We start from the raw sequence: 21,382 nt of genomic DNA, 5'->3' as shown, positions 1-21,382 counted from the left end.
CTTGACGGATGTGGAGACCGGATCCATGTTGTAATTTTAAGGCATTTCTGAGAACAACCAGGGACTCAGCCCTTCACCATCCCCTTACCCAGACTCCTTGTTCCCCTGGAATTTTCTCACCCCTTAGATCACTTGTCTGCAGAGGGGCCCTTTGTACAGCCCGCTGACAGTTCTGAATGCCAGTGCCACCCGCTGAGAGTCTCCCTTCTCCTCTCTTGAAATCTGGGTTCCAGAGGATGGGTAGCCTCCCAGAGGACAGCAACAGGAAGCAAACTGAATCCATCTGGGCAAACTGTGGCCCACTTTTCATTCCAAGGTGTTATTTTTAAAAGTTTTAAAAGGGGCTTCCTCATTTCTGTGGAAGTGAGACACTTTGGCAGGTGAAAACTACAAGCCCAATATGTTTATAGTTATGAAAACACAAAAATTTCTTGCCAAATTCTTGAGATTTTTTTTTTTTACAGATCCCACTAATTTTCAAATTCTGCCCTTCTCTGAAAACATCCAGCTTGCCTATTTATAAACAGGGGTAAATGTTTCTAGAGTTTGACTGAAAAATACTTAAATTCCCATTAAAATGTGGACAAGGCAGGCTTCAGGGTTCATCCTCAACCTAGTCTCGTTTTCGTTGGTCAAAGTGGCATCATTCACGTAGAGAGACTGCCATCTGCTGGAAGTTTAGGATATTGTCACTCAAGACAAAGTGTAGAGCTTCTTTTCCCAGCTCTCAGTTTCGCCTGGCGTGCCCAGTGCTGCAGTCACAAGATTATGCCCCAAGGATGTCCTCATGATCTGGTTAGAAAACCACACGTACACAACTTAAACCACTAAAAACAAAACCCAGCAGTGGATGGAGTCTCTGGACATTAGAGCTGGAAATGATTTTTAGAGAAAACTGTGTGGCAAATCATTTTTAATATAGATGCTGGGTAAAATGAATGTGGAAGTGGTAGCAATTAAACAGAGATGATTTTAGAAAAACAACTATTGTTTAAGACACAGTGAAATCTGGGTAAAATCCGAAAGCCCTGCGTTTGGAGTCTGCCCTGTGTCTGCCCTTGTGTGCCTGCCCCTTCTCTTCTTTCTGTGTTTCAGAAATGCAGAAGGCTTTCTTTCTCAAAATCCAGGGGCCCTCCCAGGTAGGAGTCAGTGAGAAACAAAGGGATTCCTCATCCTTGTGCCCCGAGCTAGTTCTAGACAAAACGGTGACATAGATAGGACAGCATAAGACCACCGTAGCCCTTTCTGCTGTCGTCATACTCAAGATGGGCTGCAAGAACTCAGATTTTCAGTCCCAGGACCTCCACATCAGGGCACGGTGGGGAGCTCTGTTGACCTTGAAAATGACCAGCCAGTTATTTTAGCAGCAAAATGAGATTATTCAGGAATGGCAGAGGAATTGCAATTTGGGACATGCAGGCTATGACAAAACCATAGGCAAGTCCAGAGAACTAAGGAGAGGAACATTTCTTTATTGAGCAAAGCGGTCATTGGGAGGGGCTGCTTCCAATGCAAGTCCCTTGGATAAAGGTGAGCGGTCCCGGTGGCAGTGGTTTCTCATTGGCTGCGTTGCGGCAGTTTCTCATTGGCTGGGCTGTTGCTAGGTGAGGAGAAAATCTTCATCCCTCTTTGGTCATTAGGCAGGCTGCTTCCTGTTGGCGGCTGCAATTGACGACAGTAGTAAGGGTGAGGCTCCCCCTCTGGCGTCCTATTTTAAATGTTTCCTTCAGTTTCACAGGTGTGTCACCTCAGCTTTGTCTTCTGTAAAAAGGGAATGCTAGTTCCTTTGGGGGATGTTGAGAAGGCTAGAGATTTTGTATATGTAGTACCTTGCACATGGGCTGATGGCTGAGAAAATGCCACCCATCCCGGTTAAATAAATAAGCTCTAAGGTAGACATAAAAATAGAGCAGGACTGAGGTGCCTGGGTGGCTCAGTCCTTAAGCGTCTGCCTTCGGCTCAGGTCATGATCCCAGGGTCCTGGGATCAAGCACCGCATCGAGCTCCCTGCTCAGCGGGAAGCCTGCTTCTCCCTCTCCCACTCCCCTGCTGTGTCCCCTCTCTCACTGGGTCTCTCTCTGTCAAGTAAATAAATAAAATCTTCAAAAAAAAAAATAGAGCAGGACTGTCCTCTCTGGCTGTAGTGCCATTTGCCTGGGGGTGGTATGGAATGTGATGAACCAGAAGCATTTTGTCATTTCAACTCCTGAAAGTTCAGTCAGTTCTCAAAAACCTCATGTCTGATCTGCAGGCCTGGCCTGGTAACCTCAGTGGAAACACAGGTTACATTGGGGGTGTGTTTAAAACCAAGAGATGGACATGACCTTCACACTCAATTCATTTTTAGTAAAGGGATATTTATTTAAAAGGTACTTAGAATGGGGCGCCTGGGTGACTCAGTCATTAAGGGTCTGCCTTCGGCTCAGGTCATGACCCCAGGGTCCTGGGATCGAGTCCCACATCGGGCTCCCTGCTCGGCGGGAAGCCTGCTTCTCCCTCTCCCGCTCCCCCTGCTTATGTTCCCTCTCTCGCTGTGTCTCTCTCTGTCAAATAAATAAATAAAATCTTAAAAAAAATAAAGGGTACTTAAGTTTATCTGGTGGTAATTAAAAGTTGGGCATGTCCGCTCAGAAAGCCTCCATGAGGGGCAGGTAAGATTTTTAAAAGAACTGAATTTCATGTTTCTGAGGAGAGCGTAATGGGACCCAGTCTGCTTGGGCAGCTGTTGCCCTTGTTCTGTCTGGCCTGTGTGTGGAAGGATTCATGGAGGCCCAGGCCTGGCAGCCGGGGCAGGGAGGGTTCAAGCACTTGGGGTGGGGGGGGATAGTAGCTGACAGGGAGCACCAGGCAGGTTGTGGCGGGTTCCTCAGGACGTGGCCAGCCGAGGAGCAGGGCACAGAGCTGGGGTTAGGTCTAGTACTCAGGACACCAAGTACGCTGGCTGTGCGCCCTGGGGCGGCCTCAGGACGTTGCTCTGGAGCCCCACAGATTCCTCCTGACTCTGGTCAGAACTGGCCTTGGGGCTGAGAGAGGGAATGTCTGGACACGGGCAGGGGGGCTGTGCAGCCAGGGCCTGGCAGGTCCCACATCAGGAGGGTGGACCCTGGTTGTGGTGGCCAATTTCTTTATTTGGAATTTGGTGTGACATTCAGATGATCTCATCTTTGCTAACTTCTGTACCTTCTAAGAATCCCTTCTGTCTTTTCTGTCCTGTCCTGTCCTCTCGGGTAGACTGATGAAGAGGATGAAGTAGAGGTAGGACTGTTTATAAACATGAAGAATGCCACATTTGACCTTCCCAAGCGTGCTGTAGAGTCCAACCTAACATAAGCAGCATGAGGCCTCAGCACCATCCAGTGCTCTAAACCATGCATGATCGTTTTCTGGTTGCTTTCTGTGTGATCACTAACCTCCTTACACGGGTTCTCATCATAATGGCTATGCCAGGAATCAAAAGGCTAACTGCATTTTCCAAGCCATCCCTGAGTCCCAGGCCCTGTCAAGACTGACAAGTTCAGCTGATCTAATATTGGAGATATTCTCCTCGTATTGGAGAAGTAGACAGGGAACTCTCCCTCCAGGCCCCTGGCTGAGCCTTTTGGCAACCCAAAAATGAGAACTGGATTCTAGAATAACCAGGGAAAGAGCCCTAAAACCAAAGAGGAAGGGGGACGGTGGCCCCGAAAGTGGTCATCACTTATGGGCAGCCTTTGACTTGTGCCCCTTTTCTCAGCTGGCATCCATTGGATTCATTGGGATTCGTGGGTGCAGGGGTGGGAAGGCAGGGGCTCTTCCTCCTGGCCCTGGTGCAGATGGGAGAACCAGAGGCGACATCAGGGCCGACTGAGGGAGCAGTGCAGATAGCACAAGCAGATGTGTCCTGGGCTCTGTTACCGTGGCTGAGACACTCGATGAAAAGAGGAAGCCAGCGATCTGTGGGACTGCTCTTTGCAAACATTAATCTGACTTTCTCTTTCTCATCCAGCTGTTTGGCCTTGTGTACATATGGCCCATTGTGCTAGCATACCTCTTTTACAACATATATGCCCTGATTCTTTGCTCAGCTACAGTTAGAGAATATGATCATGTCCATGTAATGCGTGTTCCAGCAACCCCATTTCTGGACAAAGCCAGAAGCAATGAGTGTTGCCAAACTCTGTTTCAGCATGAATTTCTATGTCCTGTTCTGGTCTGGGCCCTGCAATTGATTCCCTTGGGGCCTTTGGCAAGTCACTGAATCTTCGAGAGCTTCGATTTCCTTCTCTGTCAAGGGATGGGGCTAGCTCTGGAAAGATTCTTCCCAGTGCTTACCATAGTAGGATTCTGTGACTGAATCCCACTTTTTAAATGCTAACATCCTAAGTGATCTATAAGAAAATTTTAACTGCTCACTGGTACTAAATGAAAAAAAAAATCTCAATACATTTGATTAACTGGGAATATTTTAATTCTCCTATCACCTATCAGGGCTTTGGTGTTAGAAACAGATGGGGTTTCCGAGTTGTTCCCCGGGTTGATGTCATTTGCCCCTAGCAGGCACCCGCTGCGGGTAGTGCGGTGAGTCAGGAGACCCACTGCAGTGGAGGGACGGGTGTGGGCCTTCTGGGACCAGCGCTGTTCTTTCTGATAAGAGAACATCCTGTCCCCATGGGTGTTTGTCATTGGCCCATGCACAACCTTAGGGACCGCCGTAGGGAATGTGTCTGCAGAATGCACATAAACAAGAAAGGTTTTCCTCAACGGAAGTTGGCTTTTGGGGGAGTCACCTCCCACCCTAAGCCCTCCTTTGGTCTTGCAGTCCGGCAAGTTCTCCGGCAGCCCTCCAGCACCCCTGAACCCGCCGCAGGGCCTGAGCTACGCGGAGGACGCCACGGAGCATGAGAACATGAAGGCTGTGCTGAAGACCTCGTCACCTGCCATGGAAGACACCACCCCGGTGCTGGGCGTCCGCACCCGCAGCCGGGCAAGCCGAGGTGACTCCTGGCCGGGGGGCGCTGGGGGCGGGGGGGCTTCCCTGTCTGGTCCCGTCCGTGTCATGACAGTACAGGTAACTGTGCCCAGGAGGTATCTGCTCAGGGCTGACATGCTGACGGAGACCCTTGCCTTCACTCACGTCTCTGGGACTCACTGCAGTACTTCATCTCCAAACCACACGGCGTTCCCACAAGTATAACTTCCTTCACACAAGAGGAGTTAGGATTATGAATGGACCCCCATGGGTTAAAGCAGGGGTCAGCAAGCCATGGCCCCGGGCCCAGTTCAGCCAGCCACCTATGTTGTACATGAGGTTTTCCCTGGAACACAGCCAGGCGTGGCAGAGTTGAGTGGTTGGGGCAGAGACTGGGGGCCCGTAGAGCCTCGGGTTTTCACTGGATGGCCCTGTGTAGGGAAAGTTTGCTGGATTCAAGCACTGTCCCTTTTTGCCTTTTTAAATCTTTAGAGGCAAGGAAGAAATGAAAACTAAAGGTGCTAAAGACAGATAAGAGTTTCTAGGTTTGTTTCATAACTTGGAAGGGATATTTTTCTTTAGTTGAGAGTTAAGGTGCATTTTTCACCTGAGAATGTTTAGTGGTATTCCCCGATCCAGCCTGACAGCACATGAATGCCCCCCTTCAGGTTCCGTACGGCCTGCAACACACAGCCCACGCTATTCGTGCTGTCGCTGGGGGCCCCCTGCAGTCTGGTCCCAGCCTGTCTCCCACACTTGGCACTCACTGGCCCCCACATTATGGGCACCGCCCTTCTCTGCACCCTGTGTCTCCCTGAGCCCCCTCTGCTATTCATGCTGTCCCCTTTTCTCTGCCGGTCCAGCCCTCATTCACCTCCAGAATCCACCTCCTCTCCATACTCCTCAACTCAGAGGGCCACTCCTTCCTCCCACGGACTCCTGAGCCCCCGGTTCGGGCTGCTTCAAGATTACAGACTTTATCACTAAAGAGAACAAACTTCTGGAGGACAGGCTTTCTCCTCTCGGTGTTTGCTTAGCACATGCTACGTGCAGAGCTAGAAGAAGGCGTATCACTTATTGTCTAAGCTGTCATGCTCTGGCATGTGACAGTGGTTCTGGTAGCCATTGTACTGGGTGACCAAAGAGAACAGGCCCGGTAAACTGGGTTGTGGGTTAGCTTACCTATCACAGAAACTCGGTAAAACAATGAGCTCAAGCAGTGCCCATCAGGCATTGTCCCAGGCTCGGGAGAACATTCAGACTCACGAGATGGCGGGCAGCTGGAATGTCGAGCTGCAAGCTGGAGAAACCCCTGAGAAAGCCCTTCAGTGACTTCTAACTGCCTTTGCAGACTGACCAGTGCTTTTGGAATTTTGCTGTCGTCAACTCTGTTAAATATAAACAAAGAATGATAGTAATAATAACTTCAACATAAAAGAAAAAATAAATGCAGTTTCAAGTTTTCTTTAGAAGAGAGTGGGTTACATGGTGCATATAGTTCCTTGGAGCTTCTTGTCAACCCAAGGACCACAAGCTGCCATCTACGGAGGAGTCTTGAAAGGGCTTCCAGGCAGTGTTCCAGATCCCTAAGGTTTATGTGGAATTCCCTAGCGGGGCTGCACTTCGGGCTTTTTATGAAATTACCAGATGTTTTTCTTCTTTTCTTTTGTTTCTCAACTCCAGGTGAGTTCAATACCACTCTAGTTCCTTCCTCTGCTTCTTAATGTTGGACTTCGGTCTTTACCTTTTAGCAGGGTTTTTACTTTGATAGGCAGTTAAGATGACAGAGGAAGGGCTGCCTCCCTCCACCCTTGCCCGGGGGGCAGTGGCTACAGATGCACACATGGTCCAGATGTTGAAATTTGCAGCCAAGTTTTAACCATTACAAATGTTAAAAGATGTAAAGGAAAATGTAGACAAATTGATTAAAAGGTGTATCATTTCAACAGCAAATTGGAACTTAATCTTAAAAATAATCAAATGAGGGCACCTGGGTGGCTCAGTCGTTAAGCGTCTGCCTTCGGCTCAGGTCATGATCCCAGGGTCCTGGGATCGAGTCCCGCATCGGGCTCCCTGCTCGGCAGGAAGCCTGCTTCTCCCTCTCCCACTCCCCCTGCTTGTGTTCCTGCTCTCTCTGTCTCTCTCTCTGTCAAATAAATAAAATCTTTAAAAAAAAAAAATCAAATGGACATTCAAGAACTGCAAAAGAAATATCCGAAATAAGGAACTCATTGTGTGGGTTTAAGAGCAGACTTGTCCCAGCAAAGGAAAGGATTAGTGAATTCAAAGACAAGTTATTAGAAAATGTACAAAGTGAAGCATAATGAGGAAAAAATGGACAGAACAGAATAAAATGTAAGGTGTGAGGTGCACAATCCAATGGTCTCCGCTATGTGTAATTGGAGCAGCAGAAGAAGGATAAGAAGCATTAACTGAAGAGCTAATGTCTGAGAATCTCCCAATGCTGGTGATATATATCAACCCACATATTTAAGAAACTTAGCAAATCCAAGGAGAATAAATAAAAAGAAAACCATGCCTAGGTATAATGTGGGCAGACTGCTAAAAATCAACGATGAAGATAAAATCTTTTAAAAAGTCAAATGGAAAAGATAAATTACCTTCTAAGATACAAACATCAGAATGAGGGCTCACTGTTATCAGAAGCTGTGGAAGTCAGACGAAAGCGGAATGACATCTTCAAACTGCCAAGAGGAAAGTCTGTATCCAGGGAAATTCTTTCAGAACCACAGGCAAACTTTTATTACATTAAAATATAGTCTCTTTTTTGATATAATTATTCCCCTTTTCGACTATTACTTTAGGTCAGATTTTTAAGGGAAAAAATAAATTACAATGTTTTCTTTCAAACTGTAATTTACATTTTTTTTTAATTGAAGTATAGTTGACACACAATGTTACATTGGTTGCAGGTATGTAACATTGTGATTCAACAAGTGTACATTATCAATTTACATATTTTTTAAAATGAAGTCAAAATAAAGTGATATGGTGCTATCATAGTCTATAATGCTTCATTCCTTCTACCGCATCTCAGTATATATAAATGTCTTGCGGGGCGCCTGGGTGGCTCAGTCAGTTAGGCATCCGACTCTTGATTTCGGTTCAGGTCATGATCTCAGGGTCATGAGATCGAGCCCCATGTTGGGCTCCACACTCAGTGGGGGAGTCTGCTTGAGATTCTCGCCCTCTCCCTCTGCCTTCCCCCCGCCCCACTCACACGCACCTGCACACACTCTCTCTAAGATAAATAAATAAATCTTAAAAAAAAAAATAAATGTCTTGCTAACACTTGGGAGACTGCTGTGAGCCAATGGCCTCTTGGGGTCTGTAAAAAGTATGGGCAGTGTTTCCCTGGTGCTATATGTGGGTACAAGTTTCCAGGGGAAAAAATCCTATACATGACCAGAAAGAATGCATATAAACAGTTACCAGGCAGGAAAGTAACCAAGGGGGCGGGGGGGATAAAAAAGCAGAACCAGGACTGAGGTCATAAAAGAATGACATCATCACAAAACCAAGTCTGGCAATCCTGAACATATGGCAACACGTCCCTCTGAAGCATCTCCTGACACATTACAGTGAAAGCAGATCCCTGGGGATGTCTAGGATGGGAAAAATAGGTCATTCTTAGTAGGAAGATCAGATGATGCCTTCATTTTTGGCCCAGTGCTCTGAAAATGTATCATGAGCAAATACAGTTGATTGAAACGTGTGTGTTTTTGGAAGGGTAGCTTAGCATTTTAAAATGAAACATGGAATTACAAATCAGTAGGTAGAAGGGAAAAGAGGAAATTGCTGGCCAAAACACAATTGTACTGTTGACTGCCCTGTCTGATCTGAGGAAGACCACTGTTCAGAAGCGCAGAAGGGTCCCAGGGTAAGAGCTATGACAGTGGAGGCCTCCTCCCTCCAGTTAGACCACCTGGTCCATCCTGAGAGTGCAAGAAAGTTCAGCCATTTCAAAAATTCCTTTCTGAGAGGAGCCTATTTTTAAAGGGTTTTATGATGATGAAAGATCTAATCGGATGGGAGCAAGTAGATCAAGTGCCCTTGGGCATAAGCAGAAAAAATACAAGTTACTGTTCTTTTCTATGCCAGTGCTGTAGCTCTGCTCCCATTCATACAACAAATGCTTAAAATAACATCAACAATGACAACAAACGTTGTCATTAGAAAACATATTGACCTATAGATACATGCATGTGGTAGAGCCCCAGGAATCCTGCTACTCGTTTGGCAAAGTGTGAATCATTTATGTATGCAATTCAGCAATATGCATTTTACTGGCAGAAATTAGGACTAAATTATAGCATATTATGTATTTACTGTAAAATTTCAACCACAAACACATGTCCACAAAAATCACAATCTACTGAACTGTGAGCAGCTATTCCCAACTATTGCCATCAATATCCAAATGCCAAAAGCTTTTCAGAATTAGTATGGGAATAGAACTCAAGAATGTAAGGTATATGTTTACTAACATTTCTGCCTGTGGTTGGCGAAAAGCTGACTGTTCTTCAGCTGGACCTTAGGCTCCAAATACCTGTGTTCCATAGGCATAGAGTCTGAGAACACCCACCTACAGGCTTCTGAAGTTGTATGTTTATTACAAAGGATCATGTATGTGGAGGAAATTCACAATTTTGAGCGCATTGCATGTCTTTCTTCTTACAGAAGCGTATTTCCCATCTTATAGAAGAGATTTCACAAGGAAGTTGATCTATCATGAAGGCACAGTTCTTGATACTTGGGAGCTCATGTTTTCGTGGTGCTTTCTTCTTGCTTGTCTATAGGCAGATGCTTTTATGCCAGACTTAGACCTGCTCTGTCTTAATAGACAATTATTTATAAATGTATTTTTCTAGCCAAGAAGCAAAGAAAAATTTATGTCTGTTCCTGCTTTGCTAGTTGAAGAAGGTAATCCTGTTTTGATTTTTTAAATATTTTATTTATTTATTTGACACAGAATGAGAGAGAGAGCATGCGTGCGTGCGTGTGCACAGCAGACTCCCTGCTGAGCGGGGAACCCAACTCGGGGCTCTACCCCAGGACCCTGGGATCACGACCTGAGCTGAAGGCAGATGCTTAACCAACTGAACCAACCAGGTGCCTCTCCTGTTATGATTTTTAAAGGTTAAGTTATCCAGGGTGGCTCAGTCAGTTAAGCAGTTGACTCGATTTCAGCTCAGGTCATGATCTCAGGGTCCTCAGATCAAGCTCTTTGTTGGGCTCTGCGCTCAGCAGGGAGTCTGCTTGAGATTCTCTCTCTCTCCCTCTGCCCGCCCCCAACACGGTGCACTCACTTGCGCTAGCTCTCTCTCTCTGTGAAAATAAATAAACCTTAAAAAAATAAAATTTCCTTTAAAAAAAAAAGATTAATCCAAAGATAAACCATGACAAAATCCATGATTTTTATTTAACTAGACGAGATGTTAAGGTTAGTTGACATTCCCTAGGCCTAGACAGCCATGGATAGAGAGCTGAATTAACACATATCTCTGGACATTACTGGGTGTCCATCACCTAGTATCTGTGATGTGCTCTGTGATGGGATGTCCGCCCTCCCACGATCACGGGGCCTGTCAGGTGGAGGCCTTCAGCAGCTGTGTTACAGGGTAGTATTAAGTAAATGCTCCAAGTGCACATGAATGGGAGTAGCGGTCAAGGTCACAGTGGGGGACAGGTGAGTACCCCCGGATCTGGCAGGCTGACGCTCTCGCTCTGGCTGAGGCTGTGATCTGTTGCTGACAGAGCTCCGTGCTCGGAAGAGCAGCATTGGCATTTTCTCTAGTGTGTTCCTGCTCTCTGGTTGTTTAATTCTTCAGGATCCACTAGTTCCTGGACGATGGGAACCGATGACTCCCCTAACGTCACGGATGATGCAGCTGATGAGATCATGGATCGCATCGTCAAGTCGGCCACCCAGGTGCCCAGTCAGCGGGTGGTGCCTCGGGAGAGGAAGCGCTCCCGGGCCAACCGGAAGTCTCGTAAGTGCCTTGGAGCTCCGGTGAGGACCTTGCCCTGCAGGGAGCTGGCCTCCTGTTCTGTATGCCCTGGAAAGGGCAGACACCCAGAGGCCGGCTCCAGTCAGTTGTCAGTGATGCCTGGAGGGCCCACCCGAGCTCAGCAATAGAAAGGTTTCCTGGTTGACAACCAACACTGCCATTGTGGGGGAGGGGGCTGCAGGCACACCCGCCCAGTGTATTTGCCGCTTCCGGTCAGGCCTCCCTCCATTCTTACTGTTCCCAGGAAGGTCCGAAGGACCCTTACATATCTCTGGCGTGCAGGGGTGGGTACGGGGGGCCATTGCCAAGCACTGCCCCAGATGCTTTGCTGAGGCCGTATTTCTGCAGCGGGGACCACTTTCTAGCTGAAGATGGGTCCCCAAGGGATTCACTGCTGCTCACAAATATGTCGAAGGTGAAAACCAATGATTTTATGGTCGTTAGGGTGCTTAGAATACTTAACGTTAATCTAGGTTGACCAGTTTGGTTTTGGTTCTTTTGGTACCAACCAGAGAATTTCCACTAAATCAAAGGGACTGATTTTCCCGTTTGAGTCCACTGCCTGCTTCTGCCCACGGAACGATGGGTGTGGGGCTGCCTCTGTGGGCACCATGCTTGCTCTCAAAGGGGCTGCTCTCCGTACAGAAACAGGGTTCCTCTGTATCCTTTGACATGTGTCTGCTCTAGCCTTGACCCTCGCGTGTTTTAGGAAAGAGCTCAGCCCCCAGCCTTTGGCCCTGACGCCGCGTCACTCAGCTCAGGAGACCGGCTTGAGTCTCGCGCGGCTCTGCCTTCAGGAATCAGGGATGGTGAGGGGCAAAGGGATTTATGACCATCACAAGAAGGAGGTAACCAGGCCTCCTTCTCCTCCAGGCTCCAGAAAGTGAAAGGAGAGTGACTCCAGGTAGGCGGGAGTTCAGTAAGAACGCAGACTCCTTTGGTGCTACCTTTGAGATTCACACAGGAGGGGTTCAGGGTTTGAGCTGCAGAGCCCAAGGGAGGGGGCGGAGAAAGAATGCCGGGCAGGGGATGCCCTCACGGAAGGTGGGCCATGCGGGGCCAGAGCCCTCAGAAAGGGCAACCGCATGAGGCAGTGACCTGGCCAGTCCCCCGGGGCCGAGGGTATGTGCTCCTCCCCCAGGTTATATGCCTGCGTTGGCAAAGAGTGTAGGCCCTGTCCTCCGGTCTAGAGAGAACCAGATTCTTAGAGAGACACATAATGTCACTGGGAACAATAACACAGTCATAATTAATTTTCCTCTTCAATCTGGCCAGGGAGATAGTTTGCCTGTTTTTGTGGTTGATATAAACTAAATTTCCTGTGGTATCGTTTCCATTCCAATCTTATGCAAAACAGCCGTATATTCTTTTTATTCAGCCAAACACATTTTATTCTGCGCTGCAGTTACTACAACAAATACAGCCCTGCATGTATGTAAGTGTTTATCTGTAACAGGCTTAATTTATTAGTAATGGCACCATCAACAGAAATTTAAGACGGGGGAAAGTTACTTTGATTTCTGTTTAAGAGGGATGATAAACTCCAGCTTTCTCACGAGAGGTTAAAGGAATAAGAAAAAAAACAATCTGCAGAATCGATGCGAAGTTCCGTGGTTTGGGCCTCCCTCTCAAACAATGTTGTATTTGATTTGATTGTTTAATGGCCGTGATGAGGCAAGTGGGTAATGAATAACCACCGTATTTGGGCCATCACTCATTTGGCTAAAGACAGTAATAGTCCAGCTATTGCAGGAAACCAAAAAGAATCCATCCCGTAGCCTAGAAATTTACGACCTCCAAGCCGCTTGAGAATTCTCCAAGATAATTAAATGTCTGCTTTCGTGTTTGATGCTGGTGACTGGGACTGCGCATGCCAGATGTCCTGCTAAAGCTTGAAATATGCAGCCGGTGGGGACACAGGCAAGGCATCTTAATCGATTCGCAGGTTACCGTGGCTCAGTTTTGCTTTTCCAGCTGGTGACAATCGGGTCTCATTAAGTAAAGTGTTTTGACTTGTCCAGTTGATTTTTAGCCTGTGAAATGATGGATCCAATGCACTCTCATGTGGCTGCCCCTGATTCTAGCCGAAGTTCTCCGATCAGCTGGTGGATCAGACTGAGACAGAACATTCTGGGAGGTTCTTGTTTTTTTCTTATATAGGTTTCTCTTTTCATCATATCGGGGCAGCTCTTTTGTCCCAGTTTGTTCTCTTAGGCGTCCTGAATGTTGGCCTTCTCTAGAAAATCCTGAAGCTGGATGGCATTTGAAATATCCTTACCAGTGTGATTCTGCAGGATGGGCCCTGGTGTCTTGTACAAAGGGGGAGCTGCTCCCCGATGTTCTTTTCTCTTGGACCTGTCTTTGGAAGAAAGTCTCTGCTCAGCTGGCTGGCCTCTTATGGCCACCAGCCCAGACCATCGCAGAACAGAGCAGGGTTTAGGGACTCAGAGTCTGTCTATTCTCTTTTCCCAGGGGAGCCAGATCTTGTCACAGTAGAGAGAGGCTGGATATCATTTTCCTATTGAGTTTCCTTCTCAGGTGGTCTGGGCCCCACCTGTGACATGGCCATGAAGTTTGGGCACAGAACTATATTTCTCTAAAGATGTGATTACTTTGATATGACCTAAAAATAAACTGGCCAATTTCGTAGCTAATTAAGATCTTAATTGGTCACCCTTATAAGAACAGTATCTCAGTGGAAAGAGCCGGAAGTCTAGTTCCAGGGACTGCTGGGGAAGGAGCACAGAACCTTGATTTGATCTGACACCCTAACCCCCAGTACCCCGCCCCCACCAGGACGGCCTCCTCATCGCATCCTAAAGCTTCAACATCCCTCTCAAAGGGCATGTGACATAGCTCACATTGATTTGATGTAACTAAAATCTTACTTCTTTTACAGAATCTTGAGGGATGTAACCATGCTGTCTGTTAAGTAGAATTTCATGGAGAAAGAAAACCATCAGATCCGAAAAATTATTGAATTTGTTTTAGGGAAAACGGGAGATACGCCTCACACAATATTAGATCCAGCCCTGGATCTGATCAGTACACGACTCCGTTCACTTGTCTCTACTTCTCCAAAGTGATACTTGGAAATACCCAGCAATTTTCCCATTAATCCCATCAAGAAAAACTTCCTGAGTGTTGTTTAAATAGTTTTTGCTTACCGACTGTGAATCAATTTTATATTCTTTTATAGGGCAAGCTAACAATGGCAATAAAACAGAGGCTTGAAAACCCATGCTCTTGCAAATATAGTCAAATAAGATGTTAGTGGAAAGGACCAAAATTTCTCAAACTTTTGTCTTCTCCTCAACGACCTCATTCAGTTACTCAGCCCCTGATTATTCTTAGAGCTCATTCCAGGGGGGCTGACCTTCCTCTAAAGATAGCTGAGGGTGCCCGCCCATATGTCTAGGCCACGGGACAGGAGGACAAAAAGAAGCCCAAGAGAGGACGACAGTCTCTCCCCTGAGGCGCGTGGAGAGTCGCTGCCTTGTGGAGGGCCCGCTGGAGGGTGCGCGCCTCGTGGGAGGGCTGCCACCATTAGTGTCTCCTCCAGGCTGAAGGACGGGGTGACAGAACAGGATGGAGCTGACCGTGGCTCTCTGATTTCTCGCGGCCCCCTTTAAGCCTCTGGTGATTTTAAGGCCTTCTCTCTAGAAAAGCGAGAGCAGGAAGTGAGGAAGGCTTTTCAACCTTTGCTCTGTGTTGGGGGCGTCTCAGAGGTGGGGACGGACAGACGCAGGAAAGAGACTTGAAGGGATGTGCAGGGTGGGGGAGGGATGGAGGGCGTAATCAGAGTCTGGGAGCTTGGAAGAGAAATCGGGCCTGAACAAGAGGAGGTGCTGTCCGAACGGCCAACAGACCCCACATCACCCAGGCCCTGAAGGCAGGTCCAACGTTAGGGCACACAGGCCTCGCACCCAAGCCCACACGTAGGCCGGGCCAGAGGTCAGGACTCTGATGCCGCAAGAAGCTCAGCCAGAAGCTTCGGGTCAAAGAGGCAGGTTCAGAAGAGTCTGGAAATATTTTACTATTAACTGAACTAGAGGCTTGATTCAGGTTTCACCGGTATTTCTATGAATGTCCTCTTTCTGTTCCACTACCCTACTCAGGCTGTTCCATTGCATTGAGACGGCATGTCTCCTCTGATGTGTGGAGGACATTTTAAGAGCTGGACACTTTTGAAAAGTACTGGTCAGTTATTTTGTAGAATGCCTGTCAATTTGGGAAACCTCTGCTTCTAATAGACAGATTTATGAGGAGAAACAAGATGGAGGGTGGAAACAAGAAAAAGAACTCAGATGGTTAGATAATCGACATTGACAGAACAAAATGGACCAACCTTCAGAAAGTCTAATATAGAATCAATAATTGTGATAGAGCTTAAAACAGTTCCCTATATTTAAGTCCAAAGAGGCATGACTGAACCCGCCATTTTGGCTCCATTTAGTGGACAGGTCCCTCAAGAAACAAGGCATGAATAAATAGCAGCAGTCTTGTTACTTCCCAGCCACCTGGTACATACATTTAAGACCTCTTGAAGTTCTGATATTAGTCCCCGTAGTCCTAGACACACTACTCTCTGTATACGTGATAGAAAATCTTTAGCTGAATCTTAGGGATTACAAAAAAGCTAACTTATTTCCAAATTGTTTGGCACTATGTGCAAAAGAGACAAAAACTATCAGTGATCTAAAGGTGAAAGAGTGCAAATAGATTTCTGTCATATGGAGGTTAAGACTCGGTGGATGTCCCATGGATATAAAAGATGGTGGGAATGTGTCCTGCTGTTTCCAGGGTAGGCTGCGTCTCACATGTCCTGCCTTAAATCCCTCTGTGGACCATTTCCTGTGTGCCCTCGGGCCAGGGACTTGATCTCTCTGTGCTGTCTGCACACTTGCTGGAGAAATAATAACAGTACTCTTCTCATAGGGTTTCCATAGAGAATAAATGGAATCATCCAGGTTAACCCTCAGTAAATGGAGGCTGCCATCACTGTAATTCTCAGATTCAGCTCATTTTTAGCAAAGAGCCACCTGAGAGCTCTTTGTAGGATCAAAATATTTTTCAATTCTGGGGGCGGGGAGAGAAAAAGAACTTGCGGTTTTTCCCTGAGTCCCCAGACGCCTCTGTGCTGCATGTTGACAGCTGAGGCTCTCCTGTGCCTGATCCCGCTGGTGACAGTGCCTGGGCCAGAGAGTGGCTGCTGGTGCCGGCAAAGTGACCCGTGCCGTCTCCGGGAAGAGCTGCAAGGCACACAAGGACAAACATTTGCACGGGCTGTTCTGTGCTAAGCGGCTGCAGGGCGGGGAGGCGGGCACAGGTAACAGGCTGGGGAGCAGCTACGCCCTAGCCAGAGCGTTCCAGCGGGAAGCAGGAGCGGGGAGCGGAGAGGGGCCCAGACGTTATCTTATCAGACATACGCCAGCACTCCCCCCCACTCTAGGACTGGAGAAATCCCCATTTGATGACTTGTTTCTATGGTACAAGTTCCATATCCTGCCAGCCCATTTGCTGGTCCCCTCTTTTTCTTACGTCCCAGTCCTTTCTTGCTTTCCAGAAACTGAGTGAGAGGCAACACCCTTTCCAGCCAGGGTCTGCTACCCTGAGCCTTTCTCCTCCTCCTGTGTCCCTGTTGGTCCCCTGCCTCCCTGATCACAACACTTGGCTCAGGGTAGAGGCACAAGTAACCTTTGCTGAGTGAGTGAATGAATGGATGAATGAATGAACAAACGAATTGATGAGCAGGCAGATGGATGAATGGATACCCAAAGAGGCCCTTTGTATGCATAATTTGAACGGGAGCACAAAGCCGATTTCAATGATCATCTTCATTTCACACGTCTTTTCAAGTGATAATGTTACTTTTTAACAAAGGAAGGGTTCAGATTCTTAAGGTCTTTGGGGGGTTCCTATATTACTTTGTATATGTATATTACATGTATATGTATATTACTATATACATCATATGTTTATGACGTGGGGATTGTATTTAATATGAGAAAATTTATCTCAGTTGCCACGAAGGCCCACAGAAAGTCGGATTCCATTAATGGGGCAGGTTTTTCTATGAATTCCTTTTTAGGGGCACACCTGGCGAGCAAAGAGACCTGGCCTATGCTGGCTTTTTCCTCCGCAGCAGAGAACACCTGAGCCCAGGCAGAAGGGGCAAGGGAGGACCCCAAGGGGTGTGGCCCCTCAAAACTAAGAAGAGGCCACGAGGCTGAGAGCACATCTCTGTGCAGCCAGGCAGCGGGGCCGAAGCAGCGCCATTAAGCTTGGTTCTATTCTCTGTGCCTGCCCCAAAGAGGCCGGCTCAGTGCCCGCATCAGTGAGATTACTGCACATCCTACAAGGTGCCAGGGTCCTTATTCAAGTATTTACATGAACTGAACTGAACACCACAGTTATAGGACTAAAGCAAATGCGTGAACAGGTGTTAAGGAAGTGTCTTTAAATGCCCTCCTGCGAAATGCCCATCAGTTCGGGAAGTCTTCTGTAGTCATCTGGCCAAGCACGTATACCTAAAGGCTCAGTGATTAGAGTTCATAGACTCATGTCCATGCCACCTTCTGTGCCTAGTGAAGTTCAAGATGCCCTGCTCGTGCAGCATGGTCTTCTTCAAGCCGAATTTTGTGTCTTGGAAGAGAGGTCTTGGCAGTCCTTGTCAAGAATGAGAAACATTTTATCTTATTTTCTGCCATTAAAATTATCTTTCTTTAACAAACATTTGAAGGAGTGTTTAAAGAACATAAAAGGTTATTACAAACTAGTATTTTTATTGCTGCCCCATAGAACAAATTCCATTACTCAGTTAAATGCAATGTGCCTCCAGCCGAGGCTCTGGAGCCAAACATTTTGTCTGGACCAGTGAGACAGTCTGGAGCCCAGGGGCCAAGGGTGGGAAGAGGGAGAGCCAGTGCAAGAGAAGGCTGCAGACGGATGGCTGGGGGCCCAGAGCGAAGCTTGAAAATACGGTCGTGTGTGGTGGCAGGATTTGAGGGTAACCCTCAGCACAGATCTTTGTGTCTCTGTTTGTGTCAAATCCACACTTGATGTGTGTGAGTCTTCCAGCAGTGTTTCGATTCTTTAAGTCCCGAGCACATAATAAACTATTTGTTGATTGACCAATTGATGGGTTAGGTGTTGACCCCTGTTCAAAGTGCTAATTCCCAGGAGAGAAGAAACCATTGATTGATAGATATTTAGACCCTGTGCATTCTACCAGATCTCTTCAGATCCTTTGTCCACAGGTTGAGTGGGCTTTTGCTTAAGGGAGGACGGGAAGGCATGGAATATGGGGTGTTGCTTGCAGACACATGGGCTGGAATCCTGGCGTCCAGATCGTCTGAGGCCTCCCCCTGAGAGGGAGGATACAGGCCCCGTGGGGGTGAGGGGAGTTGGGTCTGGCATGGGAAGATGGGAAGACACTGGGGTGAGCTTTACTTTCTCCACATTCTGATCATCTCCACATCTGATCTCCACATTCTCATCCTGCCCTGCTCATCTCAGGTCCTCTGGCTGATTTAGGATTTAGGGGGGAAGGTGTATCCATAACACATTTCTTCTGAAAACAGAGCTAGTACCCCAAACTCCCTATGACCTTATGTGGAAAGTAGGCCAAATACAAGTTATAAATTAAGGGAAATGTAATTAGGCAACCTTTCAAATGAAAGGACTTGTCTTGGAAGGGACAGCGGCCTCCTCATTCACCCTTATCCAGCCTTTATTTTCATGTCAGAATTGATCAACACTAAACAATGGGAAAACCCATAATGCCAAGCTAAACATAAGCCAATTCTTAGTCACATATGAGCATTCTTCCACCTGCCAGTTGTAAGCCCCAGAGGAGAGTGTCGTTGGTCCTTCTTGAGCCTTGTGCGTTTCACAGAAAACATCTACCAGATCCAGTCAGAAGTTTGGCAGTTTGCTCCTTGGCATCCAGTCCATAAGGAATCACTAGTTCTTGCCTCCAGAGGCCATCTGATGAGTTGAGACTGAGACCCACAATGCTCGTAGAGATTCATCCTGGCTGCTGCCCCTTGCCCGGTTTTGTTAACACCTTGCTCTGTAAGGCCAGGTCCCCCAAATCAGTGCTCACCCTGCAGATTTGTGGGGTTATCTTATCTAGTTTGCAATCATTGGAACGTGCATTCCCCTGTGTTCTGTAAGGACTGTTCCAGCTCTGACCCCTTCCTTCTGCTAGCCAGAGGCTGAGCTCTCTGCATGCCGTCTGTACTTTACTATTGCACCCATTTCTCAGAAACCTTACAAGGGTGGGCCTCCTTTCTCCCCTCTTACAAGGTCAGTCCCTCCACTTGGCTCTTCAGGTCAGCCTCTTGCAGCCCCAGAATTTGTCCTGCCCTGGCAGATAGATGGCCAGGCATTTCAGCAGGAGCAGGATGGGGCTGAGCATCTGTGAGCCCTGTGACTGCCCTGGGGGGGTCCTTGGGGGGCATTGGGGGGGCAGTGGATCACCACGTGCTGGCTGCTAACACCTCCCTGTCTTCTCATCCCTTTGTGACCTGCGGGTGCTGCTGCAGTGCGAAGGACCCTCAAGAGCGGCCTGACTCCAGAAGAAGCCAGGGCCCTGGGCCTGGTTGGCACCACAGAGTTGCAGCTGTGACATCTGGGGGCACCCTGAGAAGTGTGCCCAAGAGCGCAAACTCCTGCTGGACAGAATCCCTCCAGCTGGGGGTGAAGAGACTCGACACTAACATCCGAAGGTTCTGAAGGGGAGTGTCCATTTCTAGGTGTCTGCGTGTGGCGCACTGGACATTGATGGGGCTCGCTCAGAGTCTCCTTCAAACACTTCCTTCATTGTGTCAGCTGTGTTTCTCTTGTTTCCTTGACACCTGGTTTAGTAGTTCCAAAGTGTGACCCCTTTTCTGTGCAAGGAGCAGCCCTTTTAAGGAGCAGATCACTCTGTCACAGTTCCTGTGGTCATATGAGGCAGTTTGATTAGGTTCGCAGACGGGGTCTCTCCACAACACCAAAATATCCAGATGGAAACTCCAAAATTGTACACAAAAAGCAAGCACAGATTATTTACCAGTTGTGGATTTTAGATGTACTAAATGTTTATACAAATTCATAAATGTACACCATGTTTCAAATACTAAATAAATAGAGTTTAATGCCATAACTGGAAACTTTTCTTCTCTTGGGTGTAAGGCCTTAAACAGCTCCAAAGCCTCACCTCCTTCTGAATCAGGGAAATCTTTTCTCAGGTTCGTCAGAAGGACTCTGGTGGCTTGGAATGGCCTCGAGGCCCTTTGGCTTTCTTGTTGTTGTCGTTTGTTTTTTTGTGTTAATAGAGCGGGCCTGCCAATGTGCTCTTTGTAACATCCGTGTTTGTTGCAGGACCTGTGAGCCATGACCTCATGCAGATCACCTTATCCATGGAGTACTTCTGTTCTGCTCCATTGTAATGCTTACCCAAAAATTAGGGTAGCATTTAAAAACTGAACTATTCTGCAACTCTCTCACTTTTTACGTAAAAATTCATTTTCTCCAAAAATTTACAAAGTCCCCAAAACAAAATGGAAATTTAAAATTTTGTCTACAGAGAACCTCAGAGTGACAGATGTGATCCTTGGCACTCGGGTACCGGTCATCAGGAGCTAAGGTGTCCAGGGGGGAAGGCACTGCCAGGAGCCACCCCGGGGGGCTGGTGCCTGGGCGGTGGCCGGGCCTCCACAGAAGCCCCTCCACCAGTGTTGCACGGTTCCCGGGGTAGAACCTCTGTCTCTGGAAGGAGGGAGAGGTGAACCACTGCACAGCTTGATCATCAAGCTATTAATTCCATGTTTGCGTCACTTTTAAAACCCCTGTGACTCTGTGTTCCTGAACCTGGGTGTATGTGACTTAGAGACAAGATGTAGTTGTGTTGCCTAAAGAGCTAAAGATCAGATGTTCACTCCACAGGCCTCCGTGACTGGGTACCCCCGCTTCTGCATCCCCACTCTACTGAGAGCCTGGAAGCTCTTTACAGCAGGTGTTGGTCAAATAATATGTGATGAATGTGAGCACCCCAGGAAAGCCTGGAATCTGCCAGCAGTAGGTCTGTATATTAGACAATTGAGTTTAATCATTTTATCAAAAAAGATACATAGGTTATTAATGCTGATTTTCTTATGGTTCTAAATAACATATAATATTCTGATATGATTTAGCTGTTAGAGCCTTTGTCTGTTACCTTAGCACCAAGTACAGACAGAATATCCATATCACTGGGGATTGGGATGTGCAAACAAAAGGAAGATGCATTTTTGTTTCACCATTTAGCGAACAGATAATTTGATGTCCTTCTGGAGGCCCTCGGCGTTCTGCTGAGAGTTATTGCTTTGGAATAAAAGGTCATGTTCAGAAGGAAGTGACTGAATAAATCTGAAGT

The 21,382-nt window shown here is 47.3% G+C and overlaps 1 protein-coding gene across 7 annotated transcripts in view; it reads left to right on the top strand.

Annotated features, from left to right (window-relative positions):
* Positions 1 to 20,302, top strand: part of FHOD3 (formin homology 2 domain containing 3) — a 445,553-nt gene extending 425,251 nt beyond the window's left edge. For 2 of the 7 annotated variants that reach the window (XM_036095752.2, XM_036095751.2), the window contains exons 26-29: positions 3,232 to 3,255; positions 4,799 to 4,973; positions 10,801 to 10,962; positions 19,530 to 20,302. In XM_036095752.2, coding sequence (XP_035951645.1) covers positions 3,232 to 3,255; positions 4,799 to 4,973; positions 10,801 to 10,962; positions 19,530 to 19,612 — 444 coding nt within the window. In that variant the 3' untranslated portion in view covers positions 19,613 to 20,302. The remainder of the gene's footprint in view (positions 1 to 3,231; positions 3,256 to 4,798; positions 4,974 to 10,800; positions 10,963 to 19,529) is intronic. The other 5 variants (XM_036095756.2, XM_036095757.2, XM_036095758.2 and 2 more) reach the window with 5 other exon arrangements.
* The last annotated feature ends 1,080 nt before the right edge of the window (positions 20,303 to 21,382 follow it).

The sequence above is a fragment of the Halichoerus grypus genome, chromosome 13 (genome assembly GCF_964656455.1).
Source record: "Halichoerus grypus chromosome 13, mHalGry1.hap1.1, whole genome shotgun sequence".
NCBI classification, from domain to species: Eukaryota; Metazoa; Chordata; class Mammalia; order Carnivora; family Phocidae; genus Halichoerus; species Halichoerus grypus.
Note: the sequence above shows the minus strand (reverse complement) of the source record. Positions and strands in the feature narration are given on the sequence as shown.